Genomic DNA, 26,079 nt, shown 5'->3' with positions numbered 1-26,079 from the left:
ATCAGCAAACAGCAGCCTCTTCACTCTCTGCAGATCTGGATAAAATCATTGGTATCTCACGTGATGAGGCCGAGACTTTGACTCTCTCACTCCCTCACCACAGGCAGGTCGGTGGTCTTTGTCTTCTACAGTCTCCTCTCTGGCCTCACCACCCTCCCCCCCCCCCCCCGGCCACTCTGTCTGAGAAATGTCGACCCCATATATCCATAGGGCGCTCAAGGTCCACCAGCAAACCCCTTCTGGTAAAACAACCAAAATCAAGAATCACTGCTCACCTTCACCCTTTCATTCCTCTTTTTTCTCGTCTTTGGAACAAACTCCCAAACTCTCTTCAATCCCACTCTTCCTTCCAGGTCTTCAAAACAGCTGTTCACCACCATCTCTTATCTTCTCCCATCCAAAACCATCATCTTTTCTACCCCCACTAATCCACCCGAAGCCCAACTCCTTCAAATTCCCTACTTTCCTTTCAGAAAGCCCCCGTCGTGTAAGGACCTGAAAGTCCCTGTCGTGTCCATCTTGCTTACCCCATGTTCCCCGCACCCATCCCTGTCCCTTCCACAGATCTCATGTCTCTGTTCCCCACTGTTTTTTTTTCCTTCCCTCTCCCATCGCTCTTGTCTCCTGCTCCCCTTGTTGTATGTTCTGTATGTTCGCTCTCATACAAGCCTCGACAGTGTATACAAAAAAATAAAAATTAAAATCATCCAGTTTCACTATGCATTGATTGACAAAAGATATAGAGACCATGATTTGGTGCAGAAATTATACACGTGCAAGAGTCATTGTTCAAAGGCCAAAAAAAATTATCAACTCAGGGAGAGTAATGTTTTTTTCCCCATTAATTAGCACTCGCAGGGGCCTCCCAGTGCTGCTCGGCTGGGTGAGCTTTCCCGATGGTGGTTTTGGAACGTGTTGGACATTGAAAAGCGATGGAGATTTTGGCCTCATGGTGGTTACCTCTTACCTGCCTCCACACACAATATAAACTTTATAGTGGCTTTTGCTGGCCTCAAAACGGACATCAAGAATGGATGTGTGGTAGCTTAAAACCTTGCCCAGATTCTGAAGTACCTACACCCAAAATCTGCGACCTCTCGGTGCTATGGTTCGGCGGTGAAAGAATAACGTACAAATGCATGTACACAAACTTGAAAATATTTATAAAGATTTGCAAAGAGGATTTTTTTTAATGTACATAGAGATCACAGGCTGCATCATTGGGATAAATAAAAGAACAATAATCCACTGGTGCAAAATTGAGTTCCAACAGTGACGATCAAATTCAACCATACACATCCAATGCAATGAGCATTAGCAACTGATTTCAGCAGAATAATAAGGGACATTACAATTGGTGAGAAACCAAGAGTAATTTTTCGATAACAGAGCAGATAACATATTTAAAATAAAAAAATGGAAACACCTGGGTAAATGGACACCAAGTATATTGGCAATGGAAAAAATGGCTTTCACACAGGTGTGTCCCATGTTAATTAAGCAAATAACATCCCACCATGCTTAGGGTCATGTATAAAAAAAATGCTGCAAAGGCCTGGTTGCATATAATTATGGCGAGCATGGCTGCAAGAGGAGACCTCAGTGACTTTGAAAGAGGGGGTGATTGTTGGGGCGCATTGGCAGGAGCTTCAAAGACTGCTCAACTTGCTGATGTTTCATCGGCAACAGTGTCTAAGGTGATGTTGGCATGAAACTCCAAAGGAAAGACATTGTCAGCAAAGGGCAACAGTGGGTGGAAGTGCATACTCCAGAATCATGATATCCTTGCATCAATTTGAAGTGCAAGGCAAAGGTCAATTGACTGTAAATTTCAACCTGAGGCGCAAGCAGCCAGTGTCATCAAAAACGGTCCGCCGAGAACTCAACAGAGCAGGATACCATAATTGGGATGCAGTGCATAAAGCACTCATCACACGAGGAAATGTATGTTTACGATTCCAGGGGTGCAAAAAGCACAGGCTACCGAGCAGTGGAGAGATGTGATATGGTCAGATGAATCATCGTTCACCATGTTCTCAACGAAAGGACGTGTGCACGTGTGGCGCCAACCAAAAGAACTCTACAACCCTGAGTGCTTGGTTCCAAAAGTGAAGGGTTCTGGTGGTTCTGTAATGTTATGGGGAACATTTTCCTGGCATGATTTGGGTGCAGTCATTCCTTGAGAAGGCAAGGTCAATACCAATTGCTACTTAATGGTATTGAGTGATCATCTTCACCCCATGTTGCAGCATTTCGTTCCTGCCATGAGAAGTGTCTTCCTGGATGGTAAATCCCCCACCCAAAGAGCAGTTAGTGTAGTCACCAAATGGGTTGATGAGCATGACGCTGATGTTTTCCATATGTCATGGCTTTTTCAGTCACCAAATCTGAACCCAATAGAGCATTTTTTATAGGATATTCTGGAACGACGCCTGAGACAGCATTTTCCACCTCCATCAAATAGGTGTGAGTTGACTGACTTCCTCATGGAAGAATGGTGCCACATCCCTCTGCAGAATTCCAGACGCTGCACGTGGTGGCACAACGCCCTTGAAGCAACTTTATATTGGTGTTTCCATTTTTTGTCCACTATCTGTATATTTGTATGAGAAGGAAATAGCACCGCCTTTGGTAGTAGCCGGTATTACAAATAAACTTCCTTTATCTTAAGATGGAGTATGATATGTTGTGATCAATAAAATTTATTTCAAAAACGATAAAAATTAAAAGTGCATCTCCAAGATGTGCCAAAGCACATTGTCCCATTGAAGGTGAGCCGAGAAGGGTACTCCTGCCTTGAGGGTGGCAGTACCCACAAGTAGAGTACATTTAATGATTCACAAAATTGTGAATCCATACATTAAACTATGTCTTCGATGCAAATATTGTGACCTTGAAGAATAATAGTTTAAACAGCTCCGTTCTTGAACACAGCTTTATTAATGTCAGTTTTACAACCCAATATGACCTTTCTCCAGGAAAGTCTTTAGCTTGTAAAAAGTTAATAGTTGTATTGAGTTTTTAAATGATGGGGCTCACGTAAATATCATTTATTTTCCTCCACGTTGAAGCATTGAACTCAAATTCCTGACCTTCTTGAAGACCCTTCCATTTGGCTGAGTCTCATTCTCCTCACGAATGAGTTCACGGGTTCCAAGGCAATCGGCCTTTGGGTAGCGTTGCACTGTCTGGGAAAAGAGACGTGGTAAGGTGTCTGCACCAGGAAAGTCAACTCGCAACAGGCCTGGTGGTGCATCCACCGCCACATATGGACCGGAAGGATCACCCTCCAGTGCCCGAGCCCGCTCTGAGGGGGTCATCATCTGCTGAGAGAAGAAAGCAAGTAATTAATGGGATCAATATGGAATTGCAATCCTTTGTTCATTGAAAACTTATTGTCGGTTAATGAAACATTAAGTTGTATGTTCATAATGAAGCGTTAAATAATGTTTCTTTCTCATTCCATTTCCCACTAAGTTAAGCCTTCCTCCTCTCACTCCCAGCACAACTCAATCATCTATGGACATCAGATATTTGAATTACTGTGATCATAACAAGTTAACGACAAAGTCATAAGGGAATTGATGGCTTGATAAATATCACAGCAAATTGTTGCAAAATGGCAAACCAGAGGGACATCATCACTTGTAGAAAAACATGGATTGATATTTTCTTTTATGTTTCATTTCTTTACAAAGGACATGTATGCAAGAATATGCAAGGAACTGTGTGACATGAGGAACTTATCCATCTTGCCTGTGCTCAATCAACACCACATTATTTCAGTCCATCTACTTAATTTCACTGGGGTGGAGGGGAGGGATGTTTCTTGCAGCTCCCATAGGGAGCAGGTGTTTGTGGGATACCAGCATCGATCATCATAACTTAGACATGTTATATTACAGTAATACAGTTTAATGACTGTCAATATTTTCATTGTTTTTAATTCCAGAAACATTTTGTTTACTGCTAATAACGCAGCGTTAATTTTAGTGACACACACTTATTCGCCAAAAAACAACATTATGAATCTGTTATATTGTTGCGAATCTGGAAGCCATGAACACTCAACATTCAGATCCCTATAGAACAGTTATTTAGATAAGTGTGTGTTTCTAGTTCAGGCTCCCTACCTGCGTCTAATGGGAATTACATACATGCGCTGCGAAGTTATTTTGATAGTTAGGATTTTTACATCAACAACAACGACGACACCTGCCTTCGCTTCCTCCCACCATCCTCCACCGGCACCATTGCACACGTGCGTGTCAGCACATACGTGGGCGGAGTTCACGAAACCCTGATGTCTCTCTCGCCCAATCAAGGAGATGCGAGCAAGTTCCCCGGCGGTCGGCCAATGAGCACAGCCCACGCAGGATGATATTCCTCTGCCTGTTTGGGGGGCGGTCCGGAACAACAGCCGTCACGCCCCCTCCCCCCCCCCCGGTCCAATCAGCGGACTTGGTGCCCCTTTTGGCCATTCACGGGGGTGACGAGCGAATCGCACGATGGAACCGACCAATGGAGAGGCGAGTGGTGAGAAGAAGAAGCCCCTCCCTCCAGAAAAAGAGATAGATGGGACGGCGCGGTGTCCGCAGCTTCTGGTCTCGTGTCACTGCCAGTCTTCTGGTCGCGTGTCGCTGCTGGTCTTCTGGCTTGTCGCGTGCAGGAGGAGCGTGCAGGAGCCCGACGCTGTCCTCCGTACCCGGTGCTTGCAGCGGCATTGAGCTGCGGGTTTGAGTCCCTCCGATCCAGGACGTCAAAGACCGCACGAGGCGGAAAAGGTCCATTTCGTTTCTTTTGGGTGTGCGTCTGTCTGTGGGCCCATCTTTACGTAGGAAATGTTAAGTGCTTTTTGCCTTGTACATACTGCATTTCTTATAGTTGGATAACTCTGCCCTTCATGTGTTCCCTCCCCACCTATTGTAAATAAATATCCATTTTTGAATGTATCAGCTCGTTTCTGTGTTTTCTTCATTGGTTTAACACGGTGCGTGTTGGGTGATTAAAAAGGCTATTGCTGCTGTAGAAGTACATTTGGAATGACGGGACCTCAGTAATCATCCGCTCGGGTTACGCACGGGTCGAGCACGGCGACTACTCGTCCCGTTCGAGCTCCGTCGAGGGTGTGAATACTCGGTAGTCTGCCACGTGGGCCTCTAGGTATTTTGAAGTTTGGCAAATAACCGTGCCCACACGGTGGATTTATTGACGATTCACGGTCCTGTAAGGAACCCGTACCTTCGGAGTTATCCGAGTGTGACGATCTGAATTCCGGTTGTTCGGTGGAGCCGACTCTACTGTTCCATCTAGCGGTCGCGCTCACCGCCGAAACTCGGCCCCGCAACAATATGTTCCCAGAGATCAGATGTTATTTGTTATTTTTTTTCCCCCAAGTTACAAAATGAAATTCTCATCGAGTCATGAACAACACAGCCGTAAACGCCAGGATGACATGCATGTCCATAGAGGCCTAGACAAGCGTGAGGTGTTGCGCTGTCATAATATTCCAGAGAAGAAAAGAGTGTTACAGACAGACTGATGGAAAAATCTGCATAATTTAATACTGTACATAGATTACAGTTAAAACAAAGCAGTGCTTGTCAACTTTCGATTTTAGTCAGTCTGCTAAAGACAAAGAATCAGAGATCCATGGCGAATGAGTGCAATACATCGACAAATTCAGGTATCTCGGTTCTGTAAATAAACAAAGCTAGCACTGTCTCTGGTGACATCACTTCTGTATCACCAAAGCAGTAGCGGGGAACCTCAGCCATCTGTGTGGATCGCTTTTCCACAAGAGGGGCATCCAATGGATATATATATATATATATATATATATATATATATATATATATATATATATATATATATATATATATATATATATATATATATATATATATATATATATATATATATATATATATATATATATATATATATATATATATATATATATATATATATATATATATATATATATATATATCCTGGTGTTGGCGCAGTGGTTCGGGCACCGGCTTGGGATCCAAGAGGTCCTGAGTTCAAGCCCCGTTGGGCCACTGAATTAATACACCAGGGGGTTGACTCAGCCTGTCATCCTTCCGAGGTCGGCGAAATGAGTACCAGTGTACTGGGCCGGTGTATACCCCGGTTAAAATAGGTGTACCATATCCCTGTGTCGTAAGAGGCGACCAGGGTTGCGTCAGGAAGGGCATCCGGCGTAAAACATGTGCCAAATCACGATGCGGATCATATGGATGATCCACTGTGGCGACCCCTAACGGGAGCAGCCGAAAGAGGAAGAAGAAGAAGAAGAAGATAATATATATATATATATATATATATATATATATATATATATATATATATATATATATATATATATATATATATATATATATATATGTTGTTGTTCATCTTTCGGCTGCTCCCGTTAGGGGTCGCCACAGCGGATCATCCGTTATGATCCACATACTGATTTGGCACAGGTTTTTTACGCCGGATGCCCTTCCTGACGCAACCCTGGTCGCCTCTTACGACACAGGGATCAGGATTTGGGTTTCGCCATGATTCCAGGCTGCTCTGCACCCTGCCCAGTGCAGAGCCCCCGTCCTCAAGCGATCCTCCAACCCAAGCCTCCGAGTAGCCGGATTACAGGCGCACGCCACTACGCCCGGTATATATATATATATATATATATATATATATATATATATATATATATATATATATATATATATATATATATATATATATATATATATATATATATATATATATATATATATATATGGCGCCAGGAGGAGGAGTGATGTGAGGGCAACATTGGCCATTTTGGAGTTGATGCCATATAGCACTATTTTAACCCTTTCCCTATCATCCGAGCCTATCATAATCATATCATTAAAAAAAAAAAAAAAATGGTGCTTACATCACTCCTCCTCGCCGGGCCTATATATATATATATATATATATATATATATATATATATATATATATATATATATATATATATATATATATATATCAAGAAGTACTGTGCGCTCATGCTCTCTATCCTCCTGTATGGGTTGGAGACGTGGGCATGAACCACTGCAGCAAACCTGCGCAGACTATGTATTCGACATGGAATGGCTCAGATAACTGGAGAACTACCATTGGTAAACACATCACAAGCTTACAGATTTGACACCAAACCAAACAGCCCATTGCCTTGTCCCTGCTTTTCCACAAACACCTCCATTAGTATGGAAACCATCACGTGCTGGTTAACCGATCATCTTACCAGGTGTATCACTTCAATCTAACCCAAGCTGGCTGGTGCTGCCCTCAAGGCTGCCCCAAAACAACTATGGTTTGAGACAATCAGATAAGATCCAACTGCAGCCAACAAAGACTCAAAAGGATGGTGTAATATTATCTGAGAAGTGTCTATGCTGAGCGCTCATCAAGGCCCCGAAGTTAGTCATGTTTCTAGCTTACTAGCCTTCATTAGTATGGAAAGGATTATCTCATGGCCTGAAAAGTTGTCTCCTATGGTCCTACAGAAATGGACCTGGATTGAATTCATATAGTAGCCAGTAGGCATGTGACACGTAACAGTAAGTGGTCTTACCAGTGAAATAAAATTGACATCTCTACACTACACGATTCAATCCATTCATGTATGTGACAACAATGGGATATTGCAAATTGCAACTACGTCCTTCCTCAAAGGGGGCGACCAAACCTGTACACAATATTTGAGGTGATGCCTCACTAAATACCTGTGCAGTTTTTTTTCTACAGGGTCTATGGATCCTGGAAGAAATACAGCACAAATCAAGCACACACATGCAGATACAGTAAATACATGAAACAACATTGAAGTCACCTCCAAACAAAGTCACTGAGCACAGGAGAAAATGACATCACTTCTCAGTGTTTCACCAGCATAGGGCAATGAAGAAGGAATTTTCTTCTCCACATCATTGCCAACCCATGGGGTTTATCGATGCTATCCTGCAAATGCTGAACGTCAAGCAAGAAAGCAGCATGTATCATTTTTACCCTTTGGTACGAATCATCCAGGGTCAGGGTTGAACCACCAACATTCCAGAATCAGAGCGGACGCTCTTACTCTAAGGCTACGAGCTTGGTAAAGTCTGTTGACACTACATTTTTTGGTTTATAACTAATCCCCTGTAAATACTTTAAAACACAAAACTGTATTAACTTTTCTTATAGCTACCTAGCACTATGCTATCTGCTAAAGTATCACATTTAATGCAATCTGCCAGATATTTCTCCTCTGTGATATACTCCAAGACTGCCCTTGCATTTATTTATATGGTCCCTATTTTCATTATTCTTACTCATGCACAGCACCTTACATCCCGTTATGTTAAAGTGCATGATCTGCCAATCATTTGGCGGTGCGGATCAATCTGGAGGCTTTACAAATCTCTGAGTTCGGTCCAGATGAGTTTATTCATGCAAGTCAGATTTATTTCTGAAAGTAAAGAATAGACCAACTTACAAATCAACTGGATTGACCCAAGATAGTCATTGAATAATGAAAGGGCTTTTCAAAGCAAAGCAATCCTTATGACCTGATTAAAAAAAATAATAATAAAAAAAATTAAAAGTATATTTTCCAGCCTCAAATTTGAATTGGTGCACCCCCAATGTTTGTGGTTGAAATAAATATGTGGCTCCAAATTTTATTTTATTTTTAACTCGGTTTTGTGTTCTGGTATCACAATACGAGTAGACGAGTCTTCAATGGGGCTGGCAGGATAGCCAAGAGGTACACACACACACACACACACACACACACACACACACACACACACACACACACACACACACACACACACACACACACACACACACACACACACACACACACACACACACACACACACACACACACACACACCTCCAAGTTATGTGGCCTGGGTTTGAATCTCGGCCAAGCTATAAAATGTCATTACGATGTTTCACAGGCACAGTGATTAATCAATGCATGTACTGAACCTTGGATGGACGTTAAACTGGGTGACCCGTCTGCAGACATTAGTCAGCAAACAGACAAACAAATAAAAAAAAACAATGTCACCCGCAGGGTGACCCGTATCTTGCCAAAAGGTGACCACGTGTGACTTCTTTAAAGTCACACTGAGGTGAACAGAGCTGCTATCCACCAGGAGCGACTCCTTGAGGAATATCTGCCTACGAGAGATTCCAATGAGAATCGTTGTACAGAGTAACCATGAAAAATATGTGTTTTCCTCATAACGTCACCAAATGACGTCATAACGTCTCAAGCTAGACATATCGAGAAAGCACTCAGAGGTGTTCAATTTGAGGTACTACACGATATGGTTCCTAAAACTTGAAAATTTGACCTTGGGGTCAAATATGTTTGACCTCAGGCGCTAACCATGAAGGTCAAGGCCAATCGCCACCAAAAACTAATCAGCTGAGTGCCAGACCATGAACTATATTCCCATAAAGTTTGGAGACGATCCGATCAAAATTACTCAAAAAATAAGGGTTTCGTCGACTCCCCTGATTTGCGACAAAGTGACCTTGACCTTTGACCTTCAAAATTTTGTGCGCTGAAAGGGACCTCTATAGGCCTCTGATATGCGAAGTTACAAAAATTTCCAATGATAACTGTGCTCTGCAGAGCGATTTATACATGATTACAGACAAAAAAAAAAAAGAAAAAAAAAAAGATATGAAGGTCAAGGCCAATCGCCACCAAAAATTAATCAGCTGAGCGCCAGACCATGAACTATATTCCCATGAAGTTTGAAGACGATCCGATCAAAATTACTCAAAAAATAAGGGTTTCGTCAACTCCCCTGATTTGCAACAAAGTGACCTTGACCTTCAATTTTGTGCGCTGAAAGGGACCTCTATAGGCCTCTGATATGCGAAGTTACAAAAATTTCCAATGATAACTGTGCTCTGCAGAATTTTTTATACATGATTACAGACAAACGAAAAAAAATAATAATAATAACAACATATCTTGCAAAAACTTCGTTTTGGCAAGATAACTCGGGTCAAAACATGACCTCCGTCCGCAAAGCACAAATAAACCAATTCTAGCAAAACATTTACACCGATACAATTCTGTTGGAGAAAGAGTATTTTGGCTAATTTGATAGGACTAGACATACCCGCTCCCCTCAGGAGCATTGGCAAATCTTCTCCCAATAAACCTTCCCCCCATGAGGGAGGAGGGTATTTGTGCCCATCACATGACCCTGAGTACTACCAACATGTATCCAAAATTTGGTGGCGTTCGAAGCCAGCCATGGGGGTTTTTTTCTTCTTTGATTTTCAGATGTACATACATACAATTAATTGCCTTATTGAATATGGTAGGATTACATTATGCAGAATTATTATAATTTGCAAAATGATTTATTGGAGGGTGTAGTTAAATTTGATGTGCTGAATGGAAGAGAGGACTTTGACAATTGTTTGGTGTAGGGGATGGTGGAAAGACTTTTCCCCACCAAAAAAAATATTCAAAGCAGGAAACTCATCCAAAACAAGGAAAACAATGTGATGATGGTGAGAAACTTTGAGTCTTCCTTATAATGAGAGACAGAGTGATAAGCACACCAACCCCCTCCTTCCAAAGACGTGAATTTCTGGATATCTGCCTCACCAAAAAAATTGGCAAGACTCCAAAAAATGTTAATCAGAGAATGATGCATTGGCACAACATTCCCAGGCCATAGATACTTGAGGGAGTTAGCAAATACATATAAAGCCTATTTTGTAAGGTTATAAGCCAAAACACAACAAAAATGGACTCTTAAAGGGTTACTCAATTGATTAGTTATATTTTAATCTCCATGTTTAGAGTAGATATATTGTGAAACCAAATTTAGGCCTATCAAGATAGTGTTTAGTAGGGCCTTGTCTTTCCCCTCCATCCCTATATTTTTGTCCCCTGCCCCTCCTACAAGGTCGGAGACGGTGGACATTAAAATGAGCTCCGACCGATCATCTGTCCATGTACTTATGTGTTCACAATATTTCAAAACCTGTTGAACATTTAGCTTTCATATCGCAGATATATATCTTCCTCATGAGGTCATCTCAACCCGATTAGATCATGGCTGTGATTGGCTGAATTATGTTGTCATGGCAACTACCTCAGTATCTTGGTTTGTGTGCACGACATTTCAAAAACCGGTCAATATTTAATTTTGATACTACACAGATCTTATACCACCCAAAAGGTGGGGGATCTCGAATGTCAGCTCCTTGTTCACTTTTGAATGTGTCCATTCCTCATTTGATTAATACCATTTTTCCTTTCTCCTCACTGTGGTGAATTAACGTGAATTGAGGGACATGACGCGGGATCACATGTTGTGCGTCTCGCGTATAAGGGGAGGTCTCTGCGGCACGAGTGGTTGTCCCCGGGGCATTGCTATTGACATCGGCTGTCCACTTGATGCTCGTTAACTGAAGGTGCTCATTGACTGGTGAGAATGGAGATTATATCGAACTCCGTGCTTACGCGGATTGTCTGCAATGGTTAACTGCACATGTATACGTTACTGCTTATGTACTCCTAGCTGAACCTGTATTCCCCGGTGTGCCCACAGAAGCGGCTCTAATCAAATGGAATAAAGCCTAAACTCTGAAGGTTCATCTCTCGCTCTCATTTCAATTTATTCCATTTAATTTTCTCGGCTCTCTCAACCAAAGATGGACAAGATCTACAAACCAGAGAGGTTCGACGCAGACCCGAACGCGACTGACGCAGAAATGAAATGGTCACATTGGTTCTGTTCCTTCTCACACTATCTGACCATCATCGCGGAGGGAGATGACAAATTTGCCGCTCTCGTGAATCATGTCTCGCCCAGCGTGTACAGGCTCTTCTCGGAGTGCGACACTTACGAAGCAGCGATCGAGGTGCTGCAAGCGCTCTACGTGAAGCCCAAGAACGAGGTATACATACGACATCTTCTCAACACACGCAAGCAAGCAGCCGGGGAGACAATCGATCAGTTCCTGCAAGCTCTGAATCAGCTGGGAAAAGACGGCAGCTTCCGGGCGGTAAGCGCCGAGGAACACCGAAAGGAAGCGACCCGGGAGGCATTCATCCAAGGACTCAGATCAGCCCACATACGGCAACGCTTACTAGAGAAAGCGCAACCCACTCTTGACAAGGTAGTCGATCAGGCTCGAGCGATGGATACGGCTCAGCAGCAATCCGAGTCATTTGGGACACCGATGCTGCTCATGAACGCTGCTACGATGGGAACCCAAGGAACCCCACTGGCACAGACACAGCCAGACATAGGGGATGGAGAAACACCCGAGGAGCCGGATACCCAGACCTCGTCAAACTCCTCAGCAACTGCTCCGGTTGGTAAATGCTTCCTTTGTGGGTACAAAAGGCATCCTCGTCAAAAATGTCCCGCCAGAGATGCCACATGCATGAATTGCGACAAGAAAGGGCATTATGCCAGGGTATGTAAATCTACTCTAAGGAGAAATAAACCCACTTCTGCGGCTCTCTACTCGCAAAATAAATTGACTGCAGCCTCCCCGGGGAATCTATCCAAGGCTATCATCAACGTACGAATTAACGGGCATATGGCTGAGGCACTGATTGATACCGGTAGCTCTGAAAGTTTCGTCAACAGCTCGCTAGTGAAGGGCAGGAAATGGGTAATCCACCCGACTGACAATACGGTATGCATGGCCGCCACCTCACTACAATCCCGCGTACGAGGGTACTGCAATGTTGAATTGGACGTAAAAGGGTACACGCATCGGGATGTAAAGGTACTGGTGCTTCGTGATTTGTGATTTGTGCGCAGACGTAATTCTGGGTCATAATGTCCTCAAGCAGCACACGAGCGTCGAAATACCCTTTGGAGGAAGCAAGCCTCGTCTAATTTTAAATGCGTTGACCACCGCGGAGGTGACGTCCCCCCAGCTGTTCGCTAACTTGTCGCCGGTCTGCAAACCGATAGCGATCAAATCGCGGCGATATACCACTGCTGACATGAATTTCATCACTTCGGAAACCCAGCGATTACTGGAGGAGGGAATTATAGAACCGAGCGATTCGCCATGGCGCGCACAGGTGTTAGTAACCAGCAGTCAGAACCATAAGAAACGGATGGTTGTCGATTATTCCCAAACGGTCAATCGCTTCACCCAACTCGACGCCTACCCCCTGCCGCGCATAGATGAGATGGTCGAACGCGTGGCCAATTATAAGGTATTCAGTACCATCGACTTGCGGAGCGCCTATCATCAAATTCCCATCCGAGAGGAAGACAAACCTTACACCGCATTCCAGGCAGGGCGGCGCCTCTACCAGTTCAGAAGGATACCATTCGGTGTCACGAATGGAGTAGCTTGCTTCCAACGGGTTATGGACGACATCATCTCAGATGAAAACCTCGAAGACACTTTTGTTTACGTGGATAATGTCACAGTGTGCGGTAGGGATCAGAGGGAACATGATAGGAATCTGGACAGATTCTTGAGCATTGCTAGAAAATATAATCTGACTCTCAACTACGAGAAATGCGTATTCTCGGCAAGGTCAATTGACCTTCTCGGCTACACAATAGCCGACGGCACAATTAAGCCTGATCCTGAGCGATTGCGCCCGCTCCGTGAGCTTCCACCACCTCAGGACTTGCAAACAATGCGCCGGGTGATCGGGATGTTCGCTTACTATGCAAGATGGATTTCGCAATACTCCGAGAAAATACATCCCCTAGTGCATTGCAAAAACTTTCCCACCAGATGCCGCTGTTGTAAGAGCTTTCCACAATCTCAAGGATGATATCAGTAAGTCCGTGGTTTTATCGATCGACAGCTCGGTGCCCTTCGTGGTGGAGACCGACGCTTCAAATCACGCCATAGCTGCTACACTTAATCAGTCTGGGCGGCCGGTCGCGTTCTTCTCGAGAACTCTCTCTAGAAGCGAGCAGAGACACTCAGCGATAGAGAAGGAAGCGTACGCCATCGTCGAAGCGCTGCGGAAATGGAGACATTATTTACTGGGAAACCACTTCACGCTCGTTACGGACCAACGATCCGTGGCATTCATGTTTGATGGGAAAAATAACGGGAAAATTAAGAATGAAAAAATTATGAGATGGCGGATAGACCTAGCTTGCTACAGATACGACATTGTTTACCGGCCCGGGAAAGAAAACCCTGCTGCAGATACCTTCTCCCGGGTCTACAGTTCGGCAACAATCAGTCAGGCTTTGCAAGACCTCCATGTGTCTCTGTGCCACCCAGGGGTAACCAGGATGGCACATTTCGTACGCAGACAAAATCTTCCCTATTCTGTTGAAGATATTAAACAAATGAATGCTTCATGCCCTGTTTGTGCTGAACTAAAACCCAGATTCTATGGCGCGGCATCTGGCAGACTGATCAAGGCTACTTCCCCCTTCGAGAGACTAAACATCGACTTCAAAGGGCCCCTGCCGACCGAGACAGACAACAGATACATATTCACCGTTGTTGATGAATATTGAAGGTTCCCTTTCGCGTTTCCGTGCTCGGATATGACCTCGGGCACTGTCGTAAAATGTCTCTCTGACCTCTTCGCTATGTTTGGGAGACCTTCGTACATACATTCAGACAGAGGGCCGTGTTTCATGTCGGCCGGGCTAAAACAATTCCTATTAGAGCACGGCATAGCAACTAGTCGAACGACGGGTTACAACCCACAGGGAAACGGGCAGGTGGAACGGTATAATGGAGTTATTTGGAAAGCCGTAACTCTGGCGCTGAAATCGAGAGGACTGGGCCCCGAGCGATGGGAGGTTACTCTTCCCGACGCTCTGAATTCCATACGCTCTTTGCTCTGCACGTCCACAAATGCCACTCCTCACGAACGTATGTTTACTCACCAACGACGTTATGTTGACGGTCAAACGGTGCCCAACTGGCTGACCCACCACGGTACAGTGTTCATGAAACGCCCGGTACGACAAAGCAAGTATGAACCGCTGGTGGAGGGGGTCGAACTCATTGACACTAATCCAGAGTATGCTCATGTCAGGCTCCCGGATGGCAGGGAGACCACTGTGTCGGTTCGCCATCTGGCTCCCTCAGGTACTCCTCCCGCCGGTACACCACCTTCTGGCACTCCTCCTTCTGACATTTCCCCCCCAGGAACTCCGCCAGGCGACGGGGCTGCCGCGTTCCACCCGAGAGCGATTGAGGAGTCATCCCCGGCACAAGTCGAGGCTCACCAAGAGGATCGGGAGTCTCCCTCAAGTGAAACTGCCGTTTACTCCCGGAGAGGTCGACGAATAAGGCCCCCTCGACGACTCAATCTGTAAAGGGGATTATCGGCATTCTCGCTGCTCATGCTCCTATATGCCCATTATATCATATATCGATGCTCATTTCCATGCTCCTACAACTCAAAATAATCACTGCTTGGCATGTATGCTTCTGTAGACCTATTAGTCCGCGTTGCTTGAAATGTATACTCCTATAGTGCTAAAGCAATCATGGTGTGTAAGATGGGCCCCTAGTTACATTTTAAAGGTGGGGAGAATGTGGTGAATTAACGTGAATTGAGGGACATGACGCGGGATCACATGTTGTGCGTCTCGCATATAAGGGGAGGTCTCTGCGGCACGAGTGATTGTCCCCGGGGCATTGCTATTGACATCGGCTGTCCACTTGATGCTCGTTAACTGAAGGTGCTCATTGACTGGTGAGAATGGAGATTATATCGAACTCCGTGCTTACGCGGATTGTCTGCAATGGTTAACTGCACATGTATACGTTACTGCTTATGTACTCCTAGCTGAACCTGTATTCCCCGGTGTGCCCACAGAAGCGGCTCTAATCAAATGGAATAAAGCCTAAACTCTGAAGGTTCATCTCTCGCTCTCATTTCACTCACAACTAATGGTCCTCAAAACAGAAGGGAAAACATGGTCTTTCATATTGGGCCAATCAACGATGTATTTGAGACAGGTGATCAATGAGCGCACCTGAGGACATCATGCGAGGGATGGTTTTTGAACCACGTTTTGGCGGAGAAACAGCAGTTGAGCCAGTGAACAGCACGTGAGGATTCCCTCAGCCTCTCCATGGAAGTCATCAGCAGAACTCCCTCCCAGAGCACCAGTGAAGGTGATTTGGGCCACCCCAGTGAAAGGAGAAACTGATCCTGTGATCTTGGGAGACCCATCTCACAGCACGAAGTGTGGGGAAATAGTTGCTTACTCATCTCATAAGGAGTGGGGATGAGAACAGTGGGGCATGCACAGACATCACCAAGGTGTTATATATGTGCAGTATATAACAGGATCCAATGTCTTTTCAATCTCCTCCCAAACCACTGTGAGCACAAAGTTGAAAATAGTACCACATCCACCACCAAACCACTGGTTGCATAATGTTGATCTTGGTACCATATTTAACCAGGCAGTGCAGCTTGGTCTAGAAAAATATTTTCATTATTCACATCGATAAATATGCAGACAAAGCAAACGTGAAAAAGGTTACGTGTGGCTTGATGACAGGTTGTGACATGCTGCTGATTGGCTGTGCAAGGCTAGGTACACTGTGATTGGCTTCAGGCAAGCGATGTTGATACATAGTCCATATTTTTAGAATCGCAAAAAAAAAAAATTAGAGCTACAATCAGTGCAAAAAAGAAGTTGGCCTGGGGTCTATAGGCTTGCGAGCATAGTACATAATATACAAGAGATTATAGGTGTTTATGACCATATTCATAAATGGTGGAACCAGTATGCCACTCAGTTTCATTGTGGATTTCGCATCCAGTCTGAATCTGGGAAGTTGGTGACCAGTTCAATTCTGACCTCGACTGGGTTGTACAAAAGACCTAAATGGTATGTGGCATGTGTTAGTTGGTTCCTTGCTTGACATTTTGAAGGGTAGGGCACAGAACCTGAAACAGATTTACAAATAAAGGTTTGTGAAGCTACCATAGAGGGAGTAATTGACAGCACATCCAAAAGGAGACGGAGAAGTCACTGGTGCATTCTTTGCAGGCGATTCTCCAATCCAAAAATGTCAAGAGCAGATCATAGAGCGAGATGTTGGCGCAGCTACTGTGGTCGTTTCACCATTATACTCAGTGTGACTGTCCCCTTTGGAACAAGGACCTCCTCGGGGGCTCATCGTTCATCAGAATCCTGGATTCAGTTGGGAGAACTCCGCTGTCCAAAGAATCATTGGTTTGGACGAGTGTTGTTCCTGCAAAGCTTGCGTTGCCGATTCAGATTATACAGGTCAAAGCTGAGCGGGTAAACCACCAAACTATCCTGGAGATCACTCCTTCAATCAGAAGTAAAACAAAACTAAACTTTTTAAACATGTCCACACCAACCAATTTCACACACTCTTTTGTACTTCACAACTCACACCGATACGACCTGACCTCTTCACACATTGCATCGATTATGGAGAATGCACCTTTTACATTTTAAAAACGACAAACTTGCTGCCTTGCACAATCCAGATCCAACAGCACAAAAAGAGCCAAAAATTGGGGGTACTAATAAACTTTAGGGATGTTGGAAGGTGATTCATCAATGTGTGTGCCGTCTGTCGGATGGACGTTAAACCAGGTGTCCTGCCTGCCGGAATTAGTTGGTGGACATTAAATATCCCATGGTGTCTTTCACAACGAAAAGGTGACCCATCATCGGCAGCCTGAACAAATTCTAAATTCCTGCCATAACTATTGCGGCCAATAAAATGCTGCAGCAGAACCAACACTCTGTAACACGAGTATAGTGCATCGGATTGGAGGTATGCTGTACGGACAAATTACATTTTCATTGCCAACACTGCTTTAAGCCTCTCCATGCCACCATTGACTTGATTCTGCAAGTATAGATCGATTAGAAATAACTTCCTTGATATCATCGATGAAATGAGTCAAAATCGATGCAAACCAATGTTCCATAGTTCAATTTGCAATGTGAATAACGGTAAACCGATTGGTCCTATGCTGCCGTTCAAAAAGGGTTAAACAGTAAAAGTATTTGATACTTTCAAAAGGTTAAGAGCAAGTACGCATTCAATGTGCAAGCATCAAAATTATACTGATATTTATCGATGGATAAAACTGTTGCACGCAGATAAGTCTACAATTAAAAAGGTTTGTGATTGGAAGTACGTATTTTGAAAATGGCTGTGAGATTAATGGTTTTGATCACAGAAAAAAACAATATGCCATTGTCATAATTTTGTATGATTATGACAATGGCCTCTTGTTGTATATGTATCTGTCCCAAAGAAATGTTCAATTTGTAGTGAACCTTTCAGTAAACTTCACCTCGTTCAATTGCAAGAATCTAGGTCAATTTAATATAAACTTCACTCCTACTTTAAAATTTGGTGTGTACATGCCACATACCTCTTTCTGCAGCTTGTAAGACATGGAGAATATCAACAGGACACCAAGCTCAAATAAGGAAAAAAAAAATAATAAAACGGTAAACAAAGGTCTGTCCGTGTCTGTCTCTGGTACAATTTTGCTTCTCACGGAATTCAAGGCCTGCCCTCCGTCTGTCTGCTTCCCTCCCCTTGCCAATTGCTATGCCAATAAACTAATGGCTCAATTACTCACTGTAGATTCGAGCAGTTCTGGTAATTTGTGGGGAGGAAACCGTTTTAATGATCATGGAATATGACAATTGCCTCCGACCAATCGCTGAAAAAAAAAAAGAAAGAAAGAAGTTGTGCTCCCCATAACCGTACCGGGGACCATGGCCTTGTGACGTTTGTGACCTTGTGACGAAAATGGGAAAAAAAAAAAAATCGAGCTCTGTGGGGCTATGCAGGTGCCATTGGGCTAACCAAATACCGAAACCCCTGCCAGATTCGACAAACCCCTTGGAGAAGAAAATTTTTTACATCAAAATTCGCAATTTTCTAAGTTCGTGACCTTGTAACGAAAATGAAAAATCGAGCTCCGTGTGGTTATGCAGGTGCCATTGGGCTAACCAAATCTCACACTCTCACTATGTCTCTTCGAAAGGACCGTTTACAAAACCCCCCCATCCACTTTCTCAACAATCCTCTGGAAGAAGTCTTTTCTTTCAAGCTTCTGGGTCTCACTATCTGCCATGACCTTTCCTGGGAAAGTCACATTTCCAACCTTGCCTCAAAAGCCAGTCGCCGACTGGGAATCCTCCGTCGTGCAAAGTCCTTCCTCGGCCCTCTTGAGCTCCTGACCACTTACAAAGCTTTTGTCCGTAGCCTGATGGAGTACTGCTCTCCCCTCTGGGCTGGTGCTCCTGCCTCCCACCTTTCTCGACTTCACGCTGTCGAAACCAGGGCTTTTAAGATCATTGGCATCTCCCGCAATGAAGCTGAGTCTTTGGGCCTCTCACTCAATCACCGCAGGTTGGTCGGTGGTCTTTCTGTCTTCTACCGACTCCTCTCCAGCCTTGCCCCCTGCTCTCTCTGCGATTTGTCCCCACCACATTTCCACAGGGCGCTCAAGGTCCGCCAACAACCCCCTTCTGGTAAAACTACCAAAATCACGAATCACTGCTCATCTTCACTCTTTCATTCCTCTTTTTCCCGCCTTTGGAATAAACTTCCTCACTCTATTCTTTCCCATTCTTCCCTCCAGGCTTTCAAAACAGCTGTTCACCACCACCTCTTATCTTCCCCCATCCAAATCCTCGATCTTTTCTACCCCCGATAATCCACCCAAGCCCACTTCCTTCAATTCTCCTGCTTTCCTTCCTGAAAGTCCCTTTAATGTCCATCTTCCCCTCGCCATGTTCCCCGTCCCATCCCCATCCCTCTCCCTTCCACAGTTCACCTGTGTCTGTTCCCCAATGTTTTGTCCCTTCCACTCCCGCCCCTCTTGTCTCATGCCTCCTTGCTGTGAGTTGTGTGTTAGCTCTCATACGAGCCTCGACCAAGGTATACAAAAAAAAAAAAAAAAAAAATACCGAAACCCCTATCAGATTCGACAAACCCCCTCGGAGAAGATGCAAATTGAAATCGGCTATCCCCTAAAAACAAGTGTTTTTTGGCGTGGCTCCGCCCATAATGGGCGCTCCACGCCCATTTTCACGAAAACACAACTAGATCATGATATAAACCTCCCACCAAAATTTTGTCAGGATCGGATCAAAACGCACGGAGCTATGCTCGGGACAGACAGACAGACAGACATAAAAAATAAACCAATGTCACCCGCAGGGTGACCCGTATCTTGCCAAAAGGTGACCACGTGTGACTTCTTTAAGGTCACACTGAGCTGAACAGAGCTGCTATCCACCAGGAGCGACTCCTTGAGGAAGATCTGCCTACAAGAGATTCCGATGAGAATCGTTCTACAGAGTAACCATGAAAAATATGCGTTTGCCTCATAACGTCACCAAATGACGTCATAATGTCTCAAGCTTGACATATCTAGAAAGCACTCACCGAGGTGTTCAATTTGAAGTACTACATGATATGGTTCCCAAAACTTGACCTTGGGGTCAAATATGTTTGACCTTTGGCGTTAACCATGAAGGTCAAGGCCAATCACCACCAAAAATTAATCAGCTGAGCGCCAGACCATGAACTATATTCTCATTAAGTTTGAAGACGATCCGATCAAAATTACTCAAAAAATAAGGGTTTCGTCGACTCCCCTGATTTGCGACAAAGTGACCTTGACCTTCAAAATTTTGTGCACTGAAAGGGACCTCTATAGGACTCTGATATGCGAAGTTACAAAAATTTCCAATGATAACTGTGCTCTGCAGAATTTTTTATACATGATTACAGACAAACAAACAAACAAACAAAAAAAAAAAAAACATACAAGCTGACTAACATATCTTGCAAAAACTTCGTTTTGGCAAGATAATAACGAATATAGTGGTCACTTATTTTTTTCGTGAAACAATAAATAAGTCAACATATTTGCTTTATTCTGCTCAAACTATTCACGTCGGAAGATGTTCAGGGGGTAAAATAACTTATGGGACACCCCAGTGTTTTGCATGCAGGGCGATCAATCAATGTGTGTGGCGTCCATCAGGACGACGATAGTACTGATCGTTGTTGGACATGAAAGATCCCAAGGCATCCTTCAGGGATTCCTGCCTAATCTGTGGGTAGCAAGTGGTCTGTTATTTTTGGATATTCTTCATCACCAGGTTACACCACTTGCTATCCAAGTGTGGATGCATCAGCTTGTACTCCATAAACAATTGCAGTTAACAGGTTGTTCTCACATCACATATGAATGGATGTCTTTGGCGACAAAGAGCAATCATGATTCGATTTGAGTTTAAACACATTTATACAATCAATGCACATATAAAAGACATCATATAGCAGGAGGGAGGAAAATAAATATCAGTGACATCACTGAGAAACAACAATTTAATTTTGACCTCAAGGATATTATTTTCCAAATATCGAATCATGAACAATAAGATATACAAAAGCAATCACTTCATCGGCAATGTTTGATTTCAGAGGATGCCACAATCTTTTACCATGCTCATACATGTAAAACTTCGTGGAAACAGGAACTTTTTATTATTTGTTTGCCAAATGCAGCACACCTGAAAACAAATCTACATTGGTGGCCAATAACTGCAAGGTGGGTCCTGGAAACAAGTATTATAGTGAAGAGGGATAGTCATTACCCATGGGGCAATTCCACACATTGCCAGTTCAAAGTTAAAGGATACTTCTGCCCCCAAAGAATTGTGCAATTGCAGTAGTTGCTCTGTTTGGTTGAGCCATGCTGCATAGTTTAACACTCAGGGGTATTTGGTTTGGGTGGGGCGGGGAGAGCATTACTTAATTTATATCCACCTTATTTACATGTCCCAGGCTCTATACAGAACACTAATTCGTGCGCGGTTGGCTTTGACGAGGACCGCGTGATGGGTCAATATGCGATATATAGGAGTTCCACCCAGGCTTAAATTCCCATCCCTCCCCTCCCCCATATATAATGCATGTTATTTAGGCCAAAATACATTAATTGATACTGTTGGGGGCCAGGGGTCGGGTGAGAAGACCACCAAGGGGGAAGCTATCTTGGGTTCCCACCAGACTCCCTGGAATTGCAGGCCGTTGCACACGGATAACCACATGACGTGGCGGGTCGCTAACCGACGCTGAACGCCAAAAACTCAACCTCGTGACTTAGGGTCCTCAGTCGAGTTTATCCGGTGACTAGAAAAATAACCATGTGATCTAATTACCGGGGGACACGCCCTCAGTACGCCTTGCCCGAACTGGATCACCTTACCGGTTCAGATGCAGCCAAGCAACACTGACAAGGAGGTACTGGCTAAGAGGAATGGATCGTTGGGAATAAAGTCCCAGCTAGGTTAAGGTACGGACCTTGCTGGATCAATGAAAGAAAAGACGAAAATGAGCTGGGAACATTTCTACAAAGGATTTATTAACAGGCAGGCAAGGAAAGGGGTGGAGGGGTGGAGCCAGCAGACAAATGGGTGGGTGGTCAATCCCAGGCCAGGAAGAGCAGACAGTAATGAGTAGACAGGAGGGGTGCGCAGGAATGACATTCTACCGTCCCACGACTTGCCCTTTTATAGATCCCGTGGTGCGAGTGGGGGTGACGACCCAAAGCGGTGTCGTCATCCGAATCGGGCGCTCTGATTGGGCCCCGGCCAGCACACAGGCCGGTCCCAATGACCGGAAGCGGCTCCACTTTACTTCCGGCCAGATGGTTCCAAGCGCTGGAATCATCTCGCTCCGACATGAATCACCCTGCACCAAATTCCCGGGCCGCACACGGTGACCGGCGATCAGTGCCGGTGAATGCACTGCCTGTCTAAGTCATGCGGCATACAGCGCGCCTATGCCTGGTTGCAGCCTTGCCGGGTGGAGAGGCGAGAGGACGTTCGTCGTCCGGGGGAGACACCCACGGCCACGGTGATCAGCGAAGACCGATGGTAAGATGCTATGGTAACACATGCGCAAATCCGAACACGATGTATTCCACTCGTGCCCTGCTCTATGTGTGATAATAAATCATCCTGCGACTGCAAGTGGGTCTGCCGCCATTAAGCACGTGGCCATTTATCAAAGGCGGTGTCGTGTGCACGGTGCCAGCCCTGATCTGTGTCAGGGAATTGAGGGAAAGGATTGGATACAATTATTAGAACGAGGTTTGGATTGAAGAAGAGTGCGCCACGTGCATACTGTAATTTGCTAGCACTTGGTGTTCCGCTCCGTCTATTTCCTTGGCATGGCATTCCTGCAGCAACGCGGTCATGTTGGTTACTCTTCTAGTCGCCAGAACAGTGGGTGGGGGGTCGTCGATGTGGGCACGTGCTCTGTGCAGTGCTGGTGTTTATTGTTGACTTCTATTGCCGCCCTTGGTCTTCTGTGCGGACGCATTCTTAAGCGAAGGGCGCGGCTGTGGTTTTTACAGATGGGTGTCAGAGCGGAGTGCCTGCCGGCATCGCGACGACCCCTTGCTTGGATTTACCTCAGGAAGAGAAAAAAAAGGCAGAGTAGGAATGAAGTTCAGAAGTTTAATCAGACCTAACTATGAGATTTACACAACGCACTGTCCGTTCGGCCCACTCGACAAGAAGGAAGGGACTATCTGAACGTACATTCATGAAATAACTGACTGGGGACCACTGCATGTTGGAGGGATGTGGTTTCAAGAACTGCAGCAATATTTTATGCTTTAATACATACAACCGAATACAAACAAACATCAATAATGTCATACTATCACAAATAGTTATAAAATCAGGAAATAATGGTAAAAAATAGTGAATTTATAAACTTTGACAAAATACACAATTGATATCAGTGAAATGCCTCCCCGCTTCATTTGCTTCGACACGTTAAAGTGCAACGCAAATGCCAGAAAATAATCATCAAATTTAAACAATAAACCATAGGCTTTAACAACTTTGTTATCTTTGGCAAATGGACAAGGCATTCCCTCCCTATCTCCTTTCCATTTGTCCCCATTTGACTTTTCTTTTTGCCAACTCACGCTCTCAACAAAAACATCCGTGTGTACAGATCCCTGGCGATAATAGGGCAAGCATTCATTTTTCAGAACTGATCAATGTTAAGTGCATGGGCTGTGTTATCTTCGGTGGAGGCATGTTAGATTTGTACATCGTGTTCTTCGGTAGTCATTTATTACCTACGACACCAAAGGTGGACGGAGGTTATGTTTTCACCCGTTTGTCTGTCTGGCTGTCTGTGAGCAGGATATCTGAAATTAGTTATGGACAGATTCAGACAAAACGTGGTGGATGGTTTGTGGCTGTGACAAGGATGAATAGATTAGATTTTGGTGAAGATCAGGATCCAGGAATTTTAAATTTTGATTTGTATATATGGCATATCTCAAAAGGTTATGTACGGATTTGGATGAAACTTGGTAGACAGGTTGGGAGTGTGACAAGGACAAATTCATTAAGTTTTGGTGAGTATCACTATTTTAGATTTTTCAATTTAAGCGACAACCCACCATTGAGAGAAAGGGCCAAAAACTATACATGTGTATTATATATATATATATATATATATATATATATATATATATATATATATATATATATATATATATATATATATATATATATAAATATATATAAATATATATATATAACAAAATATCTCAAAAAGTTATGGACTGATTAGGATGAAACTTGGCAGACAGTTTGGGTGTGAGACAAGGCCAAATTGATTACTTTTTTTGTGAAGATCCAAATCCGGATCCGATATTTTTTTTTAATTTTCCAAGTGATTCTTCACCATTGAGGTCGGCAAAATGAGTGCCAGCATGCTGGTATACTGTGTCGGAGTGGCGACCCGTCCAGGATTGTGCTCAATAGCCAAGGAGACTGCTTAAACAGCACCAATGCTCTGCACAGAGTATGGTCCCAATCTCCTCTCCTCCATCATTGAGAGATGGAGCGAAAAACTATTTGTAGCAAAAGAGCTCAAAATTTAGGGATGAATTCAGAAGAAACCTGTTGGATGAGTTGTGTAGGTGACAACGACTGTGCCCAGAGTCATGCATGGAAAAACTGCCTTGGCAGTCATATGCGTCTGAAGATGCAGGAGTGGTTCTTAATCTTTTGTTTGGCCGGGTCAGACATTTATCCATATGAAAAAAATGTCAGTGAGTATATATGTATGTATGTATGTATGTGTCAGTGTGTGCGTTTCCTCCATAACTCCATAACCATGAAATCTATCAGCCTGAAACTTTGCCTGCATACCAAGGGAACCCCAAGGAAGTGCAAGAGTGAAAATTGAGTGTTTGGGTTAATTAAAACACCCCTTTTGAAGATAAAAAACGGCCTTATTTAATTATATTCTTTTACAGGCGCTTCTCAGCCACCTTGCTCTCGATGGAGTCTAAAGGCACATCCTCTGTTACCTCGCTGGGGTATCTGCCATTTTGTTTGGCCTGCTCAACAATGTCTTGAGTTTGAACAGGCCGCAACGGTTTATGCACGATAAAGCACTCAAAATGTTAGTCTTCGCTTTCCTCACTCATATCATCTACATACTGACGAATCACTGTATACATCACTTTTGTAAGTGTTATACTTTTCAAATTAGGAGCTTGGAGCGATTTCATGCATTATATAATGCGATTTTCTACGATCTACTCTCCGACTCCCGAGTACCTCATCCTGGTTACTCCCTCCTCCTGTATCACAGAGTGAGCCTCGTCCTGGCAGCGGAGTTGCTCTCATCAAAGACTCCATTCCTCACTCTCCATGCACTGCCCTCACTCTCCCACACCCCATGGAATACCTCTGGCTACGGCTTCCCCTTCACTCCCACCTCATGTTTATATATTTGTACTGTACCGTCCACCAAACAGGGACGTCTCCATTTCCACCTCGCTCGCCGAAAACATGAACCAACTTCTATCCTCTCATATGCGGTGCCTTCAATGGTCATCATGCCAGTTGGCTGGATGTGGGTACATCCCTCACCTGCCATGGAACTTCAGCAAAAGACTTATGCGACTCCTTGGGACTGAAACAATCTGTCAACTTCCAGACCTGGATCTCAGTC

The 26,079-nt window shown here is 44.2% G+C and overlaps 1 protein-coding gene across 6 annotated transcripts in view; it reads right to left on the bottom strand.

Moving 5' to 3' along the window:
- Positions 1-26,079, bottom strand: part of LOC147008501 (long-chain-fatty-acid--CoA ligase 4-like) — a 70,159-nt gene that overhangs the window by 29,599 nt on the left and 14,481 nt on the right. For 4 of the 6 annotated variants that reach the window (XM_085864261.1, XM_085864262.1, XM_085864259.1 and 1 more), the window contains one exon: positions 3,093-3,326. In XM_085864261.1, the coding sequence (XP_085720387.1) occupies positions 3,093-3,326 (234 nt within the window). The remainder of the gene's footprint in view (positions 1-3,092; positions 3,327-26,079) is intronic. The other 2 variants (XM_085864260.1, XM_085864263.1) reach the window with 1 other exon arrangement.

Source organism: Eptatretus burgeri, chromosome 18 (assembly GCF_056783735.1).
Source record: "Eptatretus burgeri isolate ZD-2024b chromosome 18, Ebu_testis_v1, whole genome shotgun sequence".
NCBI classification, from domain to species: Eukaryota; Metazoa; Chordata; class Myxini; order Myxiniformes; family Myxinidae; genus Eptatretus; species Eptatretus burgeri.
This window is presented reverse-complemented; position numbering and strand designations above follow the sequence as displayed.